General features: G+C 44.9%; 1 protein-coding gene across 1 annotated transcript in view; it reads left to right on the top strand.

The window, feature by feature from the left end:
* The window catches only part of LOC124035617 (pleckstrin homology domain-containing family A member 7-like), a 157,141-nt gene that overhangs the window by 107,676 nt on the left and 34,962 nt on the right, over positions 1–14,503 (top strand). Inside the window, 5 exon segments of the mRNA XM_046349157.1 lie at positions 5,045–5,220; positions 9,733–9,907; positions 9,910–10,220; positions 10,783–11,329; positions 13,122–13,205. Coding sequence (XP_046205113.1) covers positions 5,045–5,220; positions 9,733–9,907; positions 9,910–10,220; positions 10,783–11,329; positions 13,122–13,205 — 1,293 coding nt within the window.

Raw genomic sequence — 14,503 nt, 5'->3', positions numbered from 1 at the left:
ACGTTTGCCTTTGAAGCCAACCTTGGTTCTTGATGTGACTGTGTGTCAAATCTGTTGGACGACACAAAGTTCATATGGAACCACCCATCAGTCAAAGCCTGATACACATCGGTTGTTGTGAGGGTTTAGACCCTGTAGCAGTGGTATTTGGGCCCCGCTACCTCCATATCAGTCATCAGGACACTGTTATCACCATGTGAACCGTGGGATAGCTGGGTCTCACACTGGGCTGAGCCATCCTCCTCTCATCCTCCTCCCATCCATCCCTTTTCCACACTCTTCTCCAGTTTCACTGCCTTTCTTTCTGTTGGCCTCATCACATTCAACAAACATTCAGTCTATCTAGCCACATCTAGCTATAGCAGGCTGTATTTCAATGTTTCTGTTGTATTGTACAACCAGGCCATATCATTTAGTGCCATGGAACCGGCTCATTGATTAATATGTTTTGTAATGTATTTGTTTTGCAGTATTAGGCAAGACTGCCTTCTCGTCCTGTGTACCAGAGGCATGGAATTAGAGGTCGACCGAGTATGATTTTTCAACGCCGATACCGATTTATTGGAGGACCAAAAAAGCCGATACCAATTAATCGGCAGATTTAAAAAAAAAAAGATTTTTTACAATTATTTTTTATTTGTAATAATGACAATTACAACAATAATGAATTAAATCATATTTTAACTTAATATAAAACATCAATAAAATCAATTTAGCCTCAAATAAATAATGCAAAAACAAAGTGTTGGAGAAGAAAGTAATATGTGCCATGTAAAAAAGCTAACGTTTAAGTTCCTTGCTCAGAACATGAGAACATATGAAAGTTGGTGGTTCCTTTTAACATGAGACTTCAATATTCCAAGGTAAGAGGTTTTAGGTTGTAGTTAATATAGTATTTATAGGACTATTTCTCTCTATACCATTTGTATTTCATATACATTTGACTATTGGATGTTCTTATAGGTACTATAGTATTGCCAGTGTAACAGTATAGCTTCCGTCCCTCTCCTCGCCCCTACCTGGGCTCGAACCAGCAACACATCGACAACAGCCACTCTCGAAGTTACCCATCGCTCCACATAAGCCGCGGCCCTTGCAGCGCAAGGGGAATAACTACTCCAAATCTAAAAGCGAGTGACGTTTGAAACAGTATTAGCGCACACCCAGCTAATTAGCTAGCCATTTCACATTGGTTACACCAGCCATTAGGCTGATAGGCTTGAAGTCAAAAACAGCGCTGTGCTTGCGAAGAACTGCTGGAAATAACGCACTAAAGTGCTGTTTGAATGAATGATTACGGGCCTGCTGCTACTCAGTCAGACTGCTCTATCAAATCAGACTTAATTCTAACATAATAACACACAGAAATAAACAAAAAGTTTATTATTTCAGTGAAATACGGAACCGTTCTGTATTTTATCTAACGTGTGGCATCCTTAAATCTAAATATTCTTGTTACATTGCACAACCTTCAATGTATGTCGTAATTACGTAAGATTCTGGCAAATTAGTTCGCAATGAGCCAAGCAGCCCAAACTGTTGCATATACCCTGACTCTGCGTGCAATGAACGCAAGAGAAATGACACAATTTCACCTGGTTAATATTGCCTGCTAAACTGGATTAGTAGTTATAACTAGTGATTATGATTGATTTGTTTTTTATAAGATAAGTTTAATGCTAGCTAGCAATTTACCTTGGCTTCTACTGCATTCGCGTAACAGGCAGGCTACTTGTGGAGTGCAATGGTTAGAGCATTGAACTAGTTAACTGTGCGGTTGCAAGATTGGAACCCCTGAGCTGACATGGTGAAAATCTGTCGTTCTGCCCCTGAACAAGGCAGTTAACCCACAGTTCCTATGCAGTTATTGAAATTAAGAATGTGTTCTTAACTGACTTGCCTAGTTAAATAAAAGGTCTAAAATTATTTTTATTTTTTAAAATAATAATTGGAAATCGGTGCCCAAAAATACAGATTTCTGATTGTTATGAAAACTTGAAATCGGCCCTAATTAATCGGCCATTCCGATTAATCGGCCGACCTCTACATGGAATAGTCTACAATTTATACCTCATCTAGATATGTTAGTGCCACTGAATGAATTAAACATTTTGATGGGAGACTCTGTTACAGTGTAAATGTTTTTTTTAGGCTGGATCATGTTGTTGAATTGTATTATATTGTTGTACATTTTAATTATGTAATGTACTGATTGTTGCTGCCTTCTTGGTCAGGTCTCCCTTGACTCTGGGTCTCAATGGGCTTTCCTGGTTAAGTCAAGGTTAAATGAAAATGAATAAACATTTCGGATGTAGATTTTTTTTGATTGTTTTTTATTTGACTCATTGGCATGGTTTCTATTAGTGGAATCGGTCCTGGAAGTTAAAGTGTGATGTCTGTCTATCTGTTGATACCCCGCCCCAAAGGCTCTCTAGTTCCTTAAGTTAAGATCAGCCTGTAGATAAATCACCCAGGTTCATTACCCAATGAAAACTTAAGACCAGACCCACCTAATGTTATGTCAAGGGAGCCTTAAAATAGAGCCTTCTAGTCTTCCATGCTAAAGAGGGGAGAGGGCTGGGTAATAGCAGAGGTTCCTCCATTTATACTCACCTTAAAATCACACTCTTTTGTGAAAGGAACTGTGGAAAGTAAGTAACTTTTCCGACACGAAACATCCCCACATTGCTGATGTGTGTGGTAGACAGTATGGATGTGGACCCTAGTCATGGGTCTGGTTCTGGCCTGTCCATTCAGCACTTTTCTCTGGGGGATTCAGTTGGGATCACGCTGGCACTATGCTGCTGGATAATACAGGACTCTGCTATCAAAACAGGCTTTGTTAAACCCACAGCCAAGTAAGATCACTACAGCTGATCACAAGTACAATACTAAACAGAAACACGACATGATGGCGGATGCACGTGTTGTACGCTAAAGAGAAGTTTTCAGTGATTTACAATGGATTGCTGTTTGTTTGTAAATGGAGGATGGATCCTGGTAGACATGGGGTGAATTCCAAATGGCATCCTAATTCCAAATGGTGTACTACTTTTGACAAGGGCCCATAGGGATCTGGTGAAAAGCAGTGCACTATATAAGGAATAGGGTGTCATTTGGGATGCATTCTGAGGCTGCAAGGCTGTACCCAGACTCAAGAGTTATTATACATTAGGATAGATGGAAGGATATTGTAACAGAGTACAGGAATGTGCTACTTTGAAGAGTTGTGTAATAGGTACAGGCAAAATGACGGTCTGGGACTATGCATGGACTAGCATGCTGGGCAGTACTGGATGATACAAGTTGTATTGTAATGGGAAAGGCAGAGTGGTTTGGAGAGAGTGGTTTGGAGAGCAGAGAGCTGTATAAAGGTCTTAGTTGTGGACTGGGCAGTGTAGTAGTTTGGGGTGGAACTGTGTTGGCAAAAGGCTGATCTGTGTTGTAATTGGACAGTAGGTTGTCAGTGGCAGCGTTGGCTCCCTATCCGGTCTGGATGGGGAGATTAGCGTTGGGGTGGGCAGATTTACAGTAGGTGCCAGACAGGAGGGCAAGCCAATTGCTCTATACTGTAGAGACGGATCTACTCTAGCCTGTAGCAGCCAGCGACCAGGGTGAGTTTTCTCTTTGTGTTGTGCTTGTCTCACTGTGTTTACTGTGTATGTCTCTCGTGTGCATATGGGTGAAAGGTTGTGCTTCGTAACAATGCTATAGCTAGGCAAACTGGGTACGCTATGTTGAGTTACTATACGTTTGTGTGAAATTAGTTTGTGCCTAAGGGTGTTAATGATAGAATTTTCTATGCATTAGGACTTTTGAAACACTTCAAATATACAGACGAAACTGACTACTTGTCAAATCAATGCTTCTTCATACGTGGCGTGTTGCATGAACACTTTAGTGTAGAGACGATGGTGTAGAGACGATGGTGTAGAGACGATGGTGTAGAGACTATGGTGTAGAGACGATGGAACACTTTAGTGTAGAGACGATGGTGTAGAGACGATGGAACACTTTAGTGTAGAGACGATGGTGTAGAGACGATGGACCACTTTAGTGTAGAGACGGTGTAGAGACGATGGAACACTTTAGTGTAGAGACGATGGTGTAGAGACGATGGACCACTTTAGTGTAGAGACGATGGTGTAGAGACGATGGAACACTTTAGTGTAGAGACGATGGTGTAGAGACGATGGTGTAGAGACGATGGTGTAGAGACGATGGTGTAGAGACGATGGTGTAGAGACGATGGTGTAGAGACGATGGAACACTTTAGTGTAGAGACGATGGTGTAGAGACGATGGAACACTTTAGTGTAGGGACAATGGTGTAGAGACTATGGAACACTTTAGTGTAGAGACGATGGAACACTTTAGTGTAGAGACGATGGAACACTTTAGTGTAGAGACGATGGTGTAGAGACGATGGAACACTTTAGTGTAGAGACGATGGAACACTTTAGTGTAGAGACGATGGTGTAGAGACGATGGAACACTTTAGTGTAGAGACGATGGACCACTTTAGTGTAAAGACGATGGTGTAGAGACGATGGAACACTTTAGTGTAGAGACGATGGTGTAGAGACGATGGAACACTTTAGTGTAGAGACGATGGTGTAGAGACGATGGAACACTTTAGTGTAGAGACGATGGTGTAGAGACGATGGAACACTTTAGTGTAGAGACGATGGTGTAGAGACGATGGAACACTTTAGTGTAGAGACGATGGTGTAGAGACGATGGAACACTTTAGTGTAGAGACGATGGTGTAGAGACGATGGAACACTTTAGTGTAGAGACGATGGTGTAGAGACGATGGAACACTTTAGTGTAGAGACGATGGTGCCTATTGTTTTTGTTATTATTTTTGTAAGTTCTGGTGATGGCTTTGAGTCCCATTGTGAGCTAATATGCTAACCTGCTCTCTCTGATTCTTCATTTGCAGAACTTACCCTTTGACCCCTCAACCCCTCCATCCCATCTTTCCCATCCCAAAATTCCAATTTTTCTGGTTCTGATGTGTCTCTTCTCTTCTCTCTCCACAGGCGAGCCACACAGGAATGCGCTCCTACATTTACAATAAGACCTCTGTGATTGGCTCGCAGGCAGAGCACGGTGGGATGAGGACGTACTTCTTCAGTGCCGACACCCAGGAGGACATGAATGGTTGGATCCGAGCCATGAACCAGGCTGCTCTCATGCAGAGTCAAGGCATCAAGAGGTTAGTCCCTCCCTTCCACCCTGCAGGCCATTCCTAGTTGTCCCCTCTATACTTGTCCCCAATAGTCCCCGCACAGACACGGTTCCTCCCTGTACTCCGTCACAGGGCACAGACACGGTTCCTCCCTCTACTCCGTCACAGGGCACAGACACGGTTCCTCCCTGTACTCCGTCACAGGGCACAGACACGGTTCCTCCCTGTACTCCGTCACAGGGCACAGACACGGTTCCTCCCTGTACTCCGTCACAGGGCACAGACACGGTTCCTCCCTGTACTCCGTCACAGGGCACAGACACGGTTCCTCCCTGTACTCCGTCACAGGGCACAGACACGGTTCCTCCCTGTACTCTGTCACAGGGCACAGACACACCTGCGTCCCAAATGGCACCCTATTCCCTATATAGTGCACTACTGATTAGATCCTCATGGGCCCTGGTCAAAAGTAGTGCAGTATATAGGGATTAAAGAATAGCTGTTTCAATTAAAAGGAGAAAAAGTTATGGTTTAGCTAAACGGGTTACGGTTTGGTGAGATGAATGACACAGCTTGTGGTGTAGGAGAAATGAAGTGTACAGAGCACATACATAATGTGGCTGATCTGGACTGGCATGCTACAGCTGAGAGGGAGGGTTGGATCAGATGTTTTGTGAAACAATACCATCTAGTGGCCAACGCTGCTCAGTGCTCATTAGAAGCTCCAAGGGAAGCTATTTCTCCTGAAAATAATTGTCTGAATCTACTGCTAGTGCTACATTATAATGTTATCAGGATGTCAGCATTATCATGTAGACAGATTAGACGGCAAGCTAGAACTTGGAATTTCAGTAGAACATTAGCTAACACTCGTTTACAGTACCAGTCAAAAGTGTGTACACACGTACTCATTCAAGGGTTGTTCTTTACATCAAAACTATAAAATAACCCATAACGAATCATGTGTTAACCAAAAAAGTGTTAAACAGATTCTTCTAAGTAGCCACCCTTTGACTTGATGACAGCTTTACACACTCTTGGCATTCTCTCAACCAGCTTCACCTGAAATGCTTTTCCAACAGTGTTGAAGGAGTTCCCACATATGCTGAGCTTGCTTTTCCTTCAGTCTACGGTTCAATTAATCCCAAATCATCTCAATTGGGTTGAGGTCGGTAATCTGATGCAGCACTCCATCACTCTCCTTCTTGGTCAAATAGCCCTTACACAGCCTGGAGGTGTGTTGGGTCATTGTCCTGTTGAAAAACAAATGATAGTCCCACTAAGCTCAAACCAGATGGGATGGCATAAACGCTGCAGAATGCTGTGGTAGCCATGCTGGTGAAGTGTGCCTCGAATTCTAAATAAATCACAGACAGTGTCACCAGCAAAGCACCATCACACCATCACACCTCCTCCATGCTTCACGGTGGGAACTACACATGCAGAGATCATCCGTTCACCTACTCTGCGTCTCACAAAGACCCGGTGGTTGGAACTAAAAATAAAACATTTGGACTCATCAGACCAAAGGACAGATTTCCACTGGTCTAGTGTCCATTGCTCGTGTTTCTTGACCCAAGCAAATCTATTCTTCTTATTAGTGTCCTTTAGTAGTGGTTTCTTTTCAGTAATTTGACCATGAAGGCCTGATTCACGCAGTCTCCTCTGAGCAGTTGATGTTGAGATGTGACTGTTACTTGAACTCTGTGAAGCATTTATTGGGGCTGCAATTTCAGAATTTCTGACATTTTCCAGAGTGTCTAACCTTCATGTCTTAAAGTAATGATGGACTGTCGTTTCTCTTTGCTTATTTGAGCTGATCTTGCTATAATATGGACTTGGTCTTTTACCAAATAGGGCTATCTTCTGTATACCACCCCACCTTGTCACAACACAACTGATTAGCTCAAACGTATTAAGAAGGAAATAAATTCCACAAATGAACTTTAAGAAGGCACACCTGTTAATTGAAATGCATTCCAGGTGCCTACCTTATGAAGCTTGGTTGAGAGAATGCAGGTGGCTACTTTGAAGAATCTCAAATTTGATTTGTTTAACACTTTTTTGGTTACTTCATGGTTCCATATGTGTTATTTCATAGTTTTGACATCTTCACTATTATTCTACAATGTAGAAAATAGTCCAAATAAAGAAAAAGCCTTGAATGAGTAGGTATGTCCAAACTTTTGACTGGTATGTCTGAATATGCTCTGAACTTTGAAACGGAGTTAAAAACTGTCCATTGAGGACCTGCCCTGTCAATATTTTTAATCTAAAAAAATGTGTGATGTGTTAGATGTGTTGGTCTGGGAATCAGATACATTATATCTCAGATGAATGACTCCCTGCAGAGGGAGAGTCTCTCATACATTCATCTGTGGGACAAATTCATCACTAGAGCTATTAAATAGAGTCATGGATTAAGAGGCTTCCCCAAGCTATTTGTTTAAAGACAAAATGGCTGTCATTTCGACTCTCAAGGGGAACCCAGCCTGCCTCCGATTCAGAGAGCCTCACTTAGTTACACTCCCCTCTCCATGAAAATATGTGGGTGTTAAAAACATATTGAAAACCCTTCCCTGTAGTCTCCCATCCCTCTGTGGAGGAACTCAGTAATGAATTTAAATGTTTATTCTTTATTTCACCTTTATTTAACCAGGTAGGTAAGTTGAGAACAAGGTGTCATTTACAACTGCGACCTGGCCAAGATAAAGCAACGCAGTTCGACACATACAACGACACAGAGTTACACATGGAGTAAAACAAACATACAGTCAATAATACAGTAGAAACATATGTCTATATACGATGTGAGCAAATGAGGTGAGATAAGGAAGGTAAAGGCAATAAATAGGCCATGGTGGTGAAGTAAATGCAATATAGCAATTAAAACACTGGAGTGGTAGATTTGACAGTTGATGAGTGTGCAAAGTAGAAATGCTGGGGTGCAAAGGAGCAAAATAAATAAATAAATACAGTAGGGGAAGGGGTAGTTGTTTGGGCTATATATAGATGGGCTATGTACAGGTGCAGTGATTTGTGAGGGAGATAAGTGTTTCCAGTTTCAGAGATTTTTGTAGTTCGTTCCAGTCATTGGCAGCAGAGAACTGGAAGGAGAGGCGGCCAAAGAAAGAATTGGCTTTGGGGGCGACTAGAGAGATATACCTGCTGGAGCGTGTGCTGCAGGTGGGAGATGCTATGTTGACCAGCGAGCAGAGATAAGGTGGGACTTTACCTAGCAGGGTTTTGTAGATGACCTGGAGCCAGTGGGTTTGGCGACGAGTATGAAGCGAGGGCCAGCCAACGAGAGCGTACAGGTCGCAGTGGTGGGTAGTATATGGGGCTTTGGTGACAAAACGGATGGCACTGTGATAGACTGCATCCAATTTGTTGAGTTGGGTTTTGGAGGCTGTTTTGTAAATGACATCGCCGAAGTCGAGGATTGGTAGGATGGTTAGTTTTACGAGGGGATGTTTGGCAGCATGAGTGACGGATGCTTTGTTGCGAAATAGGAAGCCAATTCTAGATTTAACTTTGGATTGGAGATGTTTTATGTGAGTCTGGAAGGAGAGTTTACAGTCTAACCAGACACCTATGTATTTGTAGTTGTCCACATATTCTAAGCCAGAACCGTCCAGAGTAGTGATGCTGGACGGCCGGGCAGGTGCAGGCAGCGATCGGTTGAAGAGCATGCATTTAGTTTTACTTGCATTTAAGAGCAGTTGGAGACCACGGAAGGAGAGTTGTATGGCATTGAAGCTCGTCTGGAGGGTTGTTAACACAGTGTCCAAAGAAGGGCCAGAAGTATACAGAATGGTGTCGTCTGCGTAGAGGTGGATCAGAGACTCACCAGCAGCAAGAGCGACTAATGGACATTTGAATGCTTTCACTAGTATCACTCAGGTGGGAAAAAAAGCGTATTTCTCTAAAATGTTGTGCACAAATTTGTTTACATCCCTGATAGTGAGAATTTCTGTTTTGCCAAGATAATCCATACACCTGACAGGTGTGGCATATCAAGAAACTGATTAAACAGCATGATCATTACACAGGTGCAACTTGTGCTGGGGACAATAGAAGCCACTCTAAAATGTGCAGTTTTGTCACTCAACACAATGAGACATGTCTCAAGTTTTGAGGGAGCGTGCAATTGGCATGCTGACTGCAGGAATGTCCACCAGAGCTGTTGCCAGATAATGTTATGTTAATTTCTCTACCATAAACTGCCTCTAGGCCCACCCATGGCCGCTCCCCTTCCCAGTCATGTGAAATCCATAGAAAATTAATTCATTCATTTCAACTGACTGATTTCTTATATGAACTGTAACTCAGTAAAATTGTTGAAATTGTTGCATGTTGAGTTTTATATTTTTGTTCAGTATATTAACTTGTCACTAACCATGTCACACTGAGCTGATTAATCATGTCAGTTGTTTCTAATGCCAGGTTTGGCCATTGTCTTTAGCCTAGGTAACTGAAACGTGCCTCTGTTATAGTCCAGTATCCCTGTTGACCTCTATCGCCTCTCACCCCTCACAGAGAGACAGTCACAGAGAGACAGTCACAGAGAGACAGTCACAGAGAGACAGTCACAGAGAGACCAGAGATGTCAGTGCAGCAGGCAGTACCACAGACCAACCACGTTAACAACAACACCAGTAAGAGCCCCTCCCAGTCGCGTTCAGGGAGCCTCCAGCGGCCCGAGAGAGAGAGCCTCCGGAGGGGGAGATCCGACTGAGCCAGGGGGACGAGGAGAGGTACGTGTTGGAGGCTCCTAGAAAGCTCAGCCATCCAGCCACGGAGGTAGAGGTGGACAGGCTCTCCCCAGACACTCTCCCTGGCCCCTCACACCCCAGGAATGGCCTGGCCCACAAAGTCCTCGCCACACTGCCCCCTGAGCAGAATGGGAACGTTGTGTATAAGAGGGGCCTTGTCCCACGGACAGCCACAGAGAAGCAGGTGCAGAGGAAGACTGCTCTGGCTCAGGTGGAGCACTGGGTCAATGTACAGAAGGGAGATCCCAAGAGGTCAGTCAGAAGACTTACATTACTCATCTAATCTTTACTCTTATCCTGAGCATAATCTTAACCTTAATCTTAAGCTTCAGTGATGATAACCCTAACCATCACAGGAGGTTGGTGGCACCTTAATTATGGAGAACGGGTTCGCTGTAATGGTGGGAGCAGAGTAGGTGGAATGGTATCAAATACATCACACACATGGTTTCTATGTGTTTGATGCCATTCCCTTTTTTCCATTCCGGACATTATTATGATCCGTTCTCCCCTTAGCAGCCTGCTGTGCAAACTATAGCCTCAACCCATTCCCCAATATCAACCATTCAATTGACATACGGTATTATAACAAACTTTTTATAAATGTCTCCCCCTGGTGGCGATTGTGAATGTCTCAGCTCTGAACTGCTTTTTCACTGTAAAGTTTGTTGAAATAAAGTGGTCATGCCTGAATGGCTTTTGATACTTAAATGCACTTTAGTTACTACTCCGTATTGATGCTCATTTATGTACCTGGTGAAATAAGTAGACTGCACAGTTTGTAAAAGGGTCTATCCCTGTTTCCTAACCTTAGCAACACACCTACTACTGAGTACGCCCTCCCCCTCCCTCGGCGGACGCCTCCCCTGCAGCCTAAGGCCATGGTAGTAGAGGCCTGCCAGACATTGCCAAAGACTCCCAGACTCCCGTCAGGCGGGAGCTCCCCTTCGGCGCCCCGCAACCTGCCCAGCGACTACAAATACGCCCACGACCGGCTCAGCCACTTCCGCATGTCCACCGATGAGCGCATGGCCACCAAGGAGGGCATGGTGTGGCAGCTGTATGAGTGGCAGCAGCGCCAGCAGTTCCGCCACGGCAGCCCCACGGCGCCCATCTACACCGGGCCAGACTTTCTGGACACAGCCTCCTTCAGGGTCACTGTGGAGATGCCTCGCTCCATCTCTGTGCCCCCTTCCCCCTGTGAAGTCCCCCCATCTGTCCCCACCTTCAAACCACTGTCCCCCCACAGGCCACACACCCCCTCAGACAGGGTGACAGTCAGGCCGCTGGATGAGGTGCCACCTGGGGAGTCGCCCACCGGCTCCAGTTCTCCTAGACGGGTGTTTTCTCAGCTTTCTAAGGTAGGACTCTGACTCACTGGGGTTTAAAGGGTTAAGGAGGGACTGGCACAAGACTAAATGTTTTACAGCTAAGGAACGTTCATCTTTCATAAAAGGGTTTAATTCTCACAGTTACTGAGGTCATTTTGTTTGTAGTGAATTTCCAATTCATCTCTGTCTTAGAGGAATAATAACTTTGACACATTAACCGTTAGAGAAAGGGCCAACCATGGGAAGATGAGCATGAGAAGTAGCCCTGCTGTAACTTCCCGGCATCTTCACTTTGATGCCGGGCACAAGCTCCGAAGGATTCACACAGTCCACACCCAGGCCCTCTACACAGGTGGTAGGGTGTGTGTGTGACTGGGAGCCTCCCCATCGCCCATTCCTCCCATCTCCCAGCCCAGCCCAGTCTCCGGGCTCAGACACACCAGCCTGTGTGGCCGTGTGAGTGGGAGCCTCCCCATCGCCCATTCCTCCCAGCCCGGCCCGGCCCAGTCTCCGGGCTCAGACACACACCAACTTGTGTGGCCGTGTGTGTGCAAGTGTGTGATCCCCTGTTACAAGGCACTGTCCTGCGCCATCCGCACCCTGTGCTGTCTCCCTGCCGGCTGCCACACCCACTCCACACGTGAGGCCGTCTTTACAAGGCTGCACCACACCAGCCTCCACGCAGCCCTGTTTCCTCATAAACAGAATGTCCCAGCCTCTGTTTCCTCATCATTCACCCATAACGCCAAGTCACTAATTATGTGTCTTAAATAGAACACTGCCACTCCGCTCGCTCACAGAATAATCATAAACACTCAAAGAGGAAAAGTCTTTTATTTTTTATGAGCCACTGTGTGTGTGTGAGACCATCCAAGAAAGCAATGGTTTATGGGTACTTCATTTAGTCTGCAGATGAACTTTGTTTTGGTGGATCCAACATCTTTTAGACTGGTGATGTCTTTTTGGCTTGAGTGTGTATTTCAGGGCTGTGTTCCATGTACCTCTATGGAATATCACGTGTGTGTGTGTGTGTGTGTGTGTGTGTGTGTGTGTGTGTGTGTGTGTGTGTGTGTGTGTGTGTGTGTGTGTGTGTGTGTGTGTGTGTGTGTGTGTGTGTGTGTGTGTGTGTGTGTGTGTGTGTGTGTGTGTGTGTGTGTGTGTGTGTGTGTGTGTGTGTGTGTTATTAGCGGCTAATTAAATTTGCCCAGGGCCTCTCAGCCCCCTGTAAACATCTCCACTGTATCTCAACCATCAGCAAGGGTCTCTTTCTTCTGATCTTACATTTAAATTAAAAACCTATTATACAGCAAAAAAAGATTGGCTTGGGAATCTCTGAGGGAATGGCTCACAGTGCTTCTCTCGCTGATAGCAAACAAATGTTATTTTAAGAAGGCAGGTTGGGGATAATTTATGTGTAGTTAATTCAATCTCTCGTTGTTTGTGTCCTTTTAAGGTTCTGTGAAGGGCCTAGCCAAGGAATTCTGTGTGTTAAGCAAAAATGTCAAACCTTCCAAACCCTGTAGCAACTTAAACTGGGGGCTTTATTTCAAATAAGAGGAGGAAGGATGGAAATAAATACATGGATAGAAGAAAAATCTGCTGTGTGCACAAATGAGTTTGTAAAGTTGCAGGCTTTCCCTTTAAGTTTGGGGTGTTACATATCAGAATGCCCAGTAGCGGGGACAGAAAGCCAGGAACGATCTGAACCACATTGCAGGCATATTCATCCTTGTAAATGTTCATTTATGATTTGCCATTCTGTTTGATCTGTGAAATGGGATATGTAGCCTAATAACTTGTTGATGTCTTTGTTTTCCCACAGACTAGTCAGCTGGAGAGACGGTCAATGCCAGCCATGGGCTACATCACACACACAGTCAGCGCACCAAGCTTGCATGGGAAAACGGTACAGCTTCTGTCTTGTTCATTTATCTTCATCACACACCCAGTTTAAACTATTCTCTGCTTTATATTCGGACTATTAAAGATTAATGCTGAAGGGAACTTCAATGTAATACATTTCAGTCAGAAAGCAGCACCATTTTCAGCTGGTGGATTCAGTGCTGTTCTGCTCTGAAGGGCCTTGTGTGGGTGGTGGGGAGAGAGGAGCAGGTATTGTGGTAGGATGCCTTGGCCCACAGCTCTCTGGGGCCTGAAGAGCTGAGCCCTCACTGCTGCCGCCCTGGTGGCCAGGTGTTGAAGTGCTCTCTCTCTGTCCCTCCCTCTCTTCCTCTCCCTGGCCTGGGCCTGACCCTACTGCAGCCGGAGGAGTTGACCCTGCTGCTCATTCAGCTCAGGAGTCACCAGGCCAAGATGGCTGGTGTCCACGGTGACGCCCTCCACCACCTACATCACAACGGCTTCCTAGGCCCCAGCCTGCAGGTCAGGCCCCCTCGTATCCTCAACCCCTGCAGCCGCCCTGCTCTGCAGCCCCACTCCAATGAATCGTGGATCCCCAGCCCCCAGACAAATCCCCATCACCCGCAGTCTGTGTCTCTGCTAGTGTTTTGGTCCCAGCTCCATCATTCATTGGACTGTGTGGTGTGTTGGTCGTGTCTTGTTGTACTAGTGGCTTAGCGTGCTCCCCTGTTAGCATGGACTGTCTGCAGCTATAGATACACCAGCCTGTGTTGTGTTTGAATGGACGGCCTCACTCATCTGTCGGCATAATGTAGCACTCCGTTGAGCCTTACAGAGACGTGTTTCATTTGATTTGTTAAAAAACAAACATGATGTTGCTCCCAAGCTTCATATCAAGCATGTTGCTTGTTGACTATGCACCGTGCCTGTCTTCACATACATCTACTGTAGCCTTATCTTCTGTTTGAGCTCTTTGCAAACCTGGATAACTACAATGACAAATGTGTAAGAAAAGTAAAAAATACATTTCCCCTCTAAGTCCTGGTTGTGTTGAACTGTGTGTATCTGAGAGGTCACTCCTATTGGTGTAAAGTGATCCTGGGTATACAGACTGGCTCAGGAGTGTGTCTCCCTAGAGCAGGGGTAGGCAACTAGATTCAGCCGCGGGATGATTTTTGTTGGAGCGAAGGGTCAGGGGGGCTGGAACTTAATTATAAAAATGAAAATTGTATTCCATTTGAAGTAATACCTTGATTGCACAGAGTCATGATCACATGTCTCTTTTTATTTTATTTGTGGGAATACTTGGGAACAGATTTCCTAAATTAAACTGAATTCCTGGGG

This window comes from Oncorhynchus gorbuscha, linkage group LG05, assembly GCF_021184085.1.
Source record: "Oncorhynchus gorbuscha isolate QuinsamMale2020 ecotype Even-year linkage group LG05, OgorEven_v1.0, whole genome shotgun sequence".
Lineage (NCBI taxonomy): Eukaryota > Metazoa > Chordata > Actinopteri > Salmoniformes > Salmonidae > Oncorhynchus > Oncorhynchus gorbuscha.
Note: the sequence above shows the minus strand (reverse complement) of the source record. Positions and strands in the feature narration are given on the sequence as shown.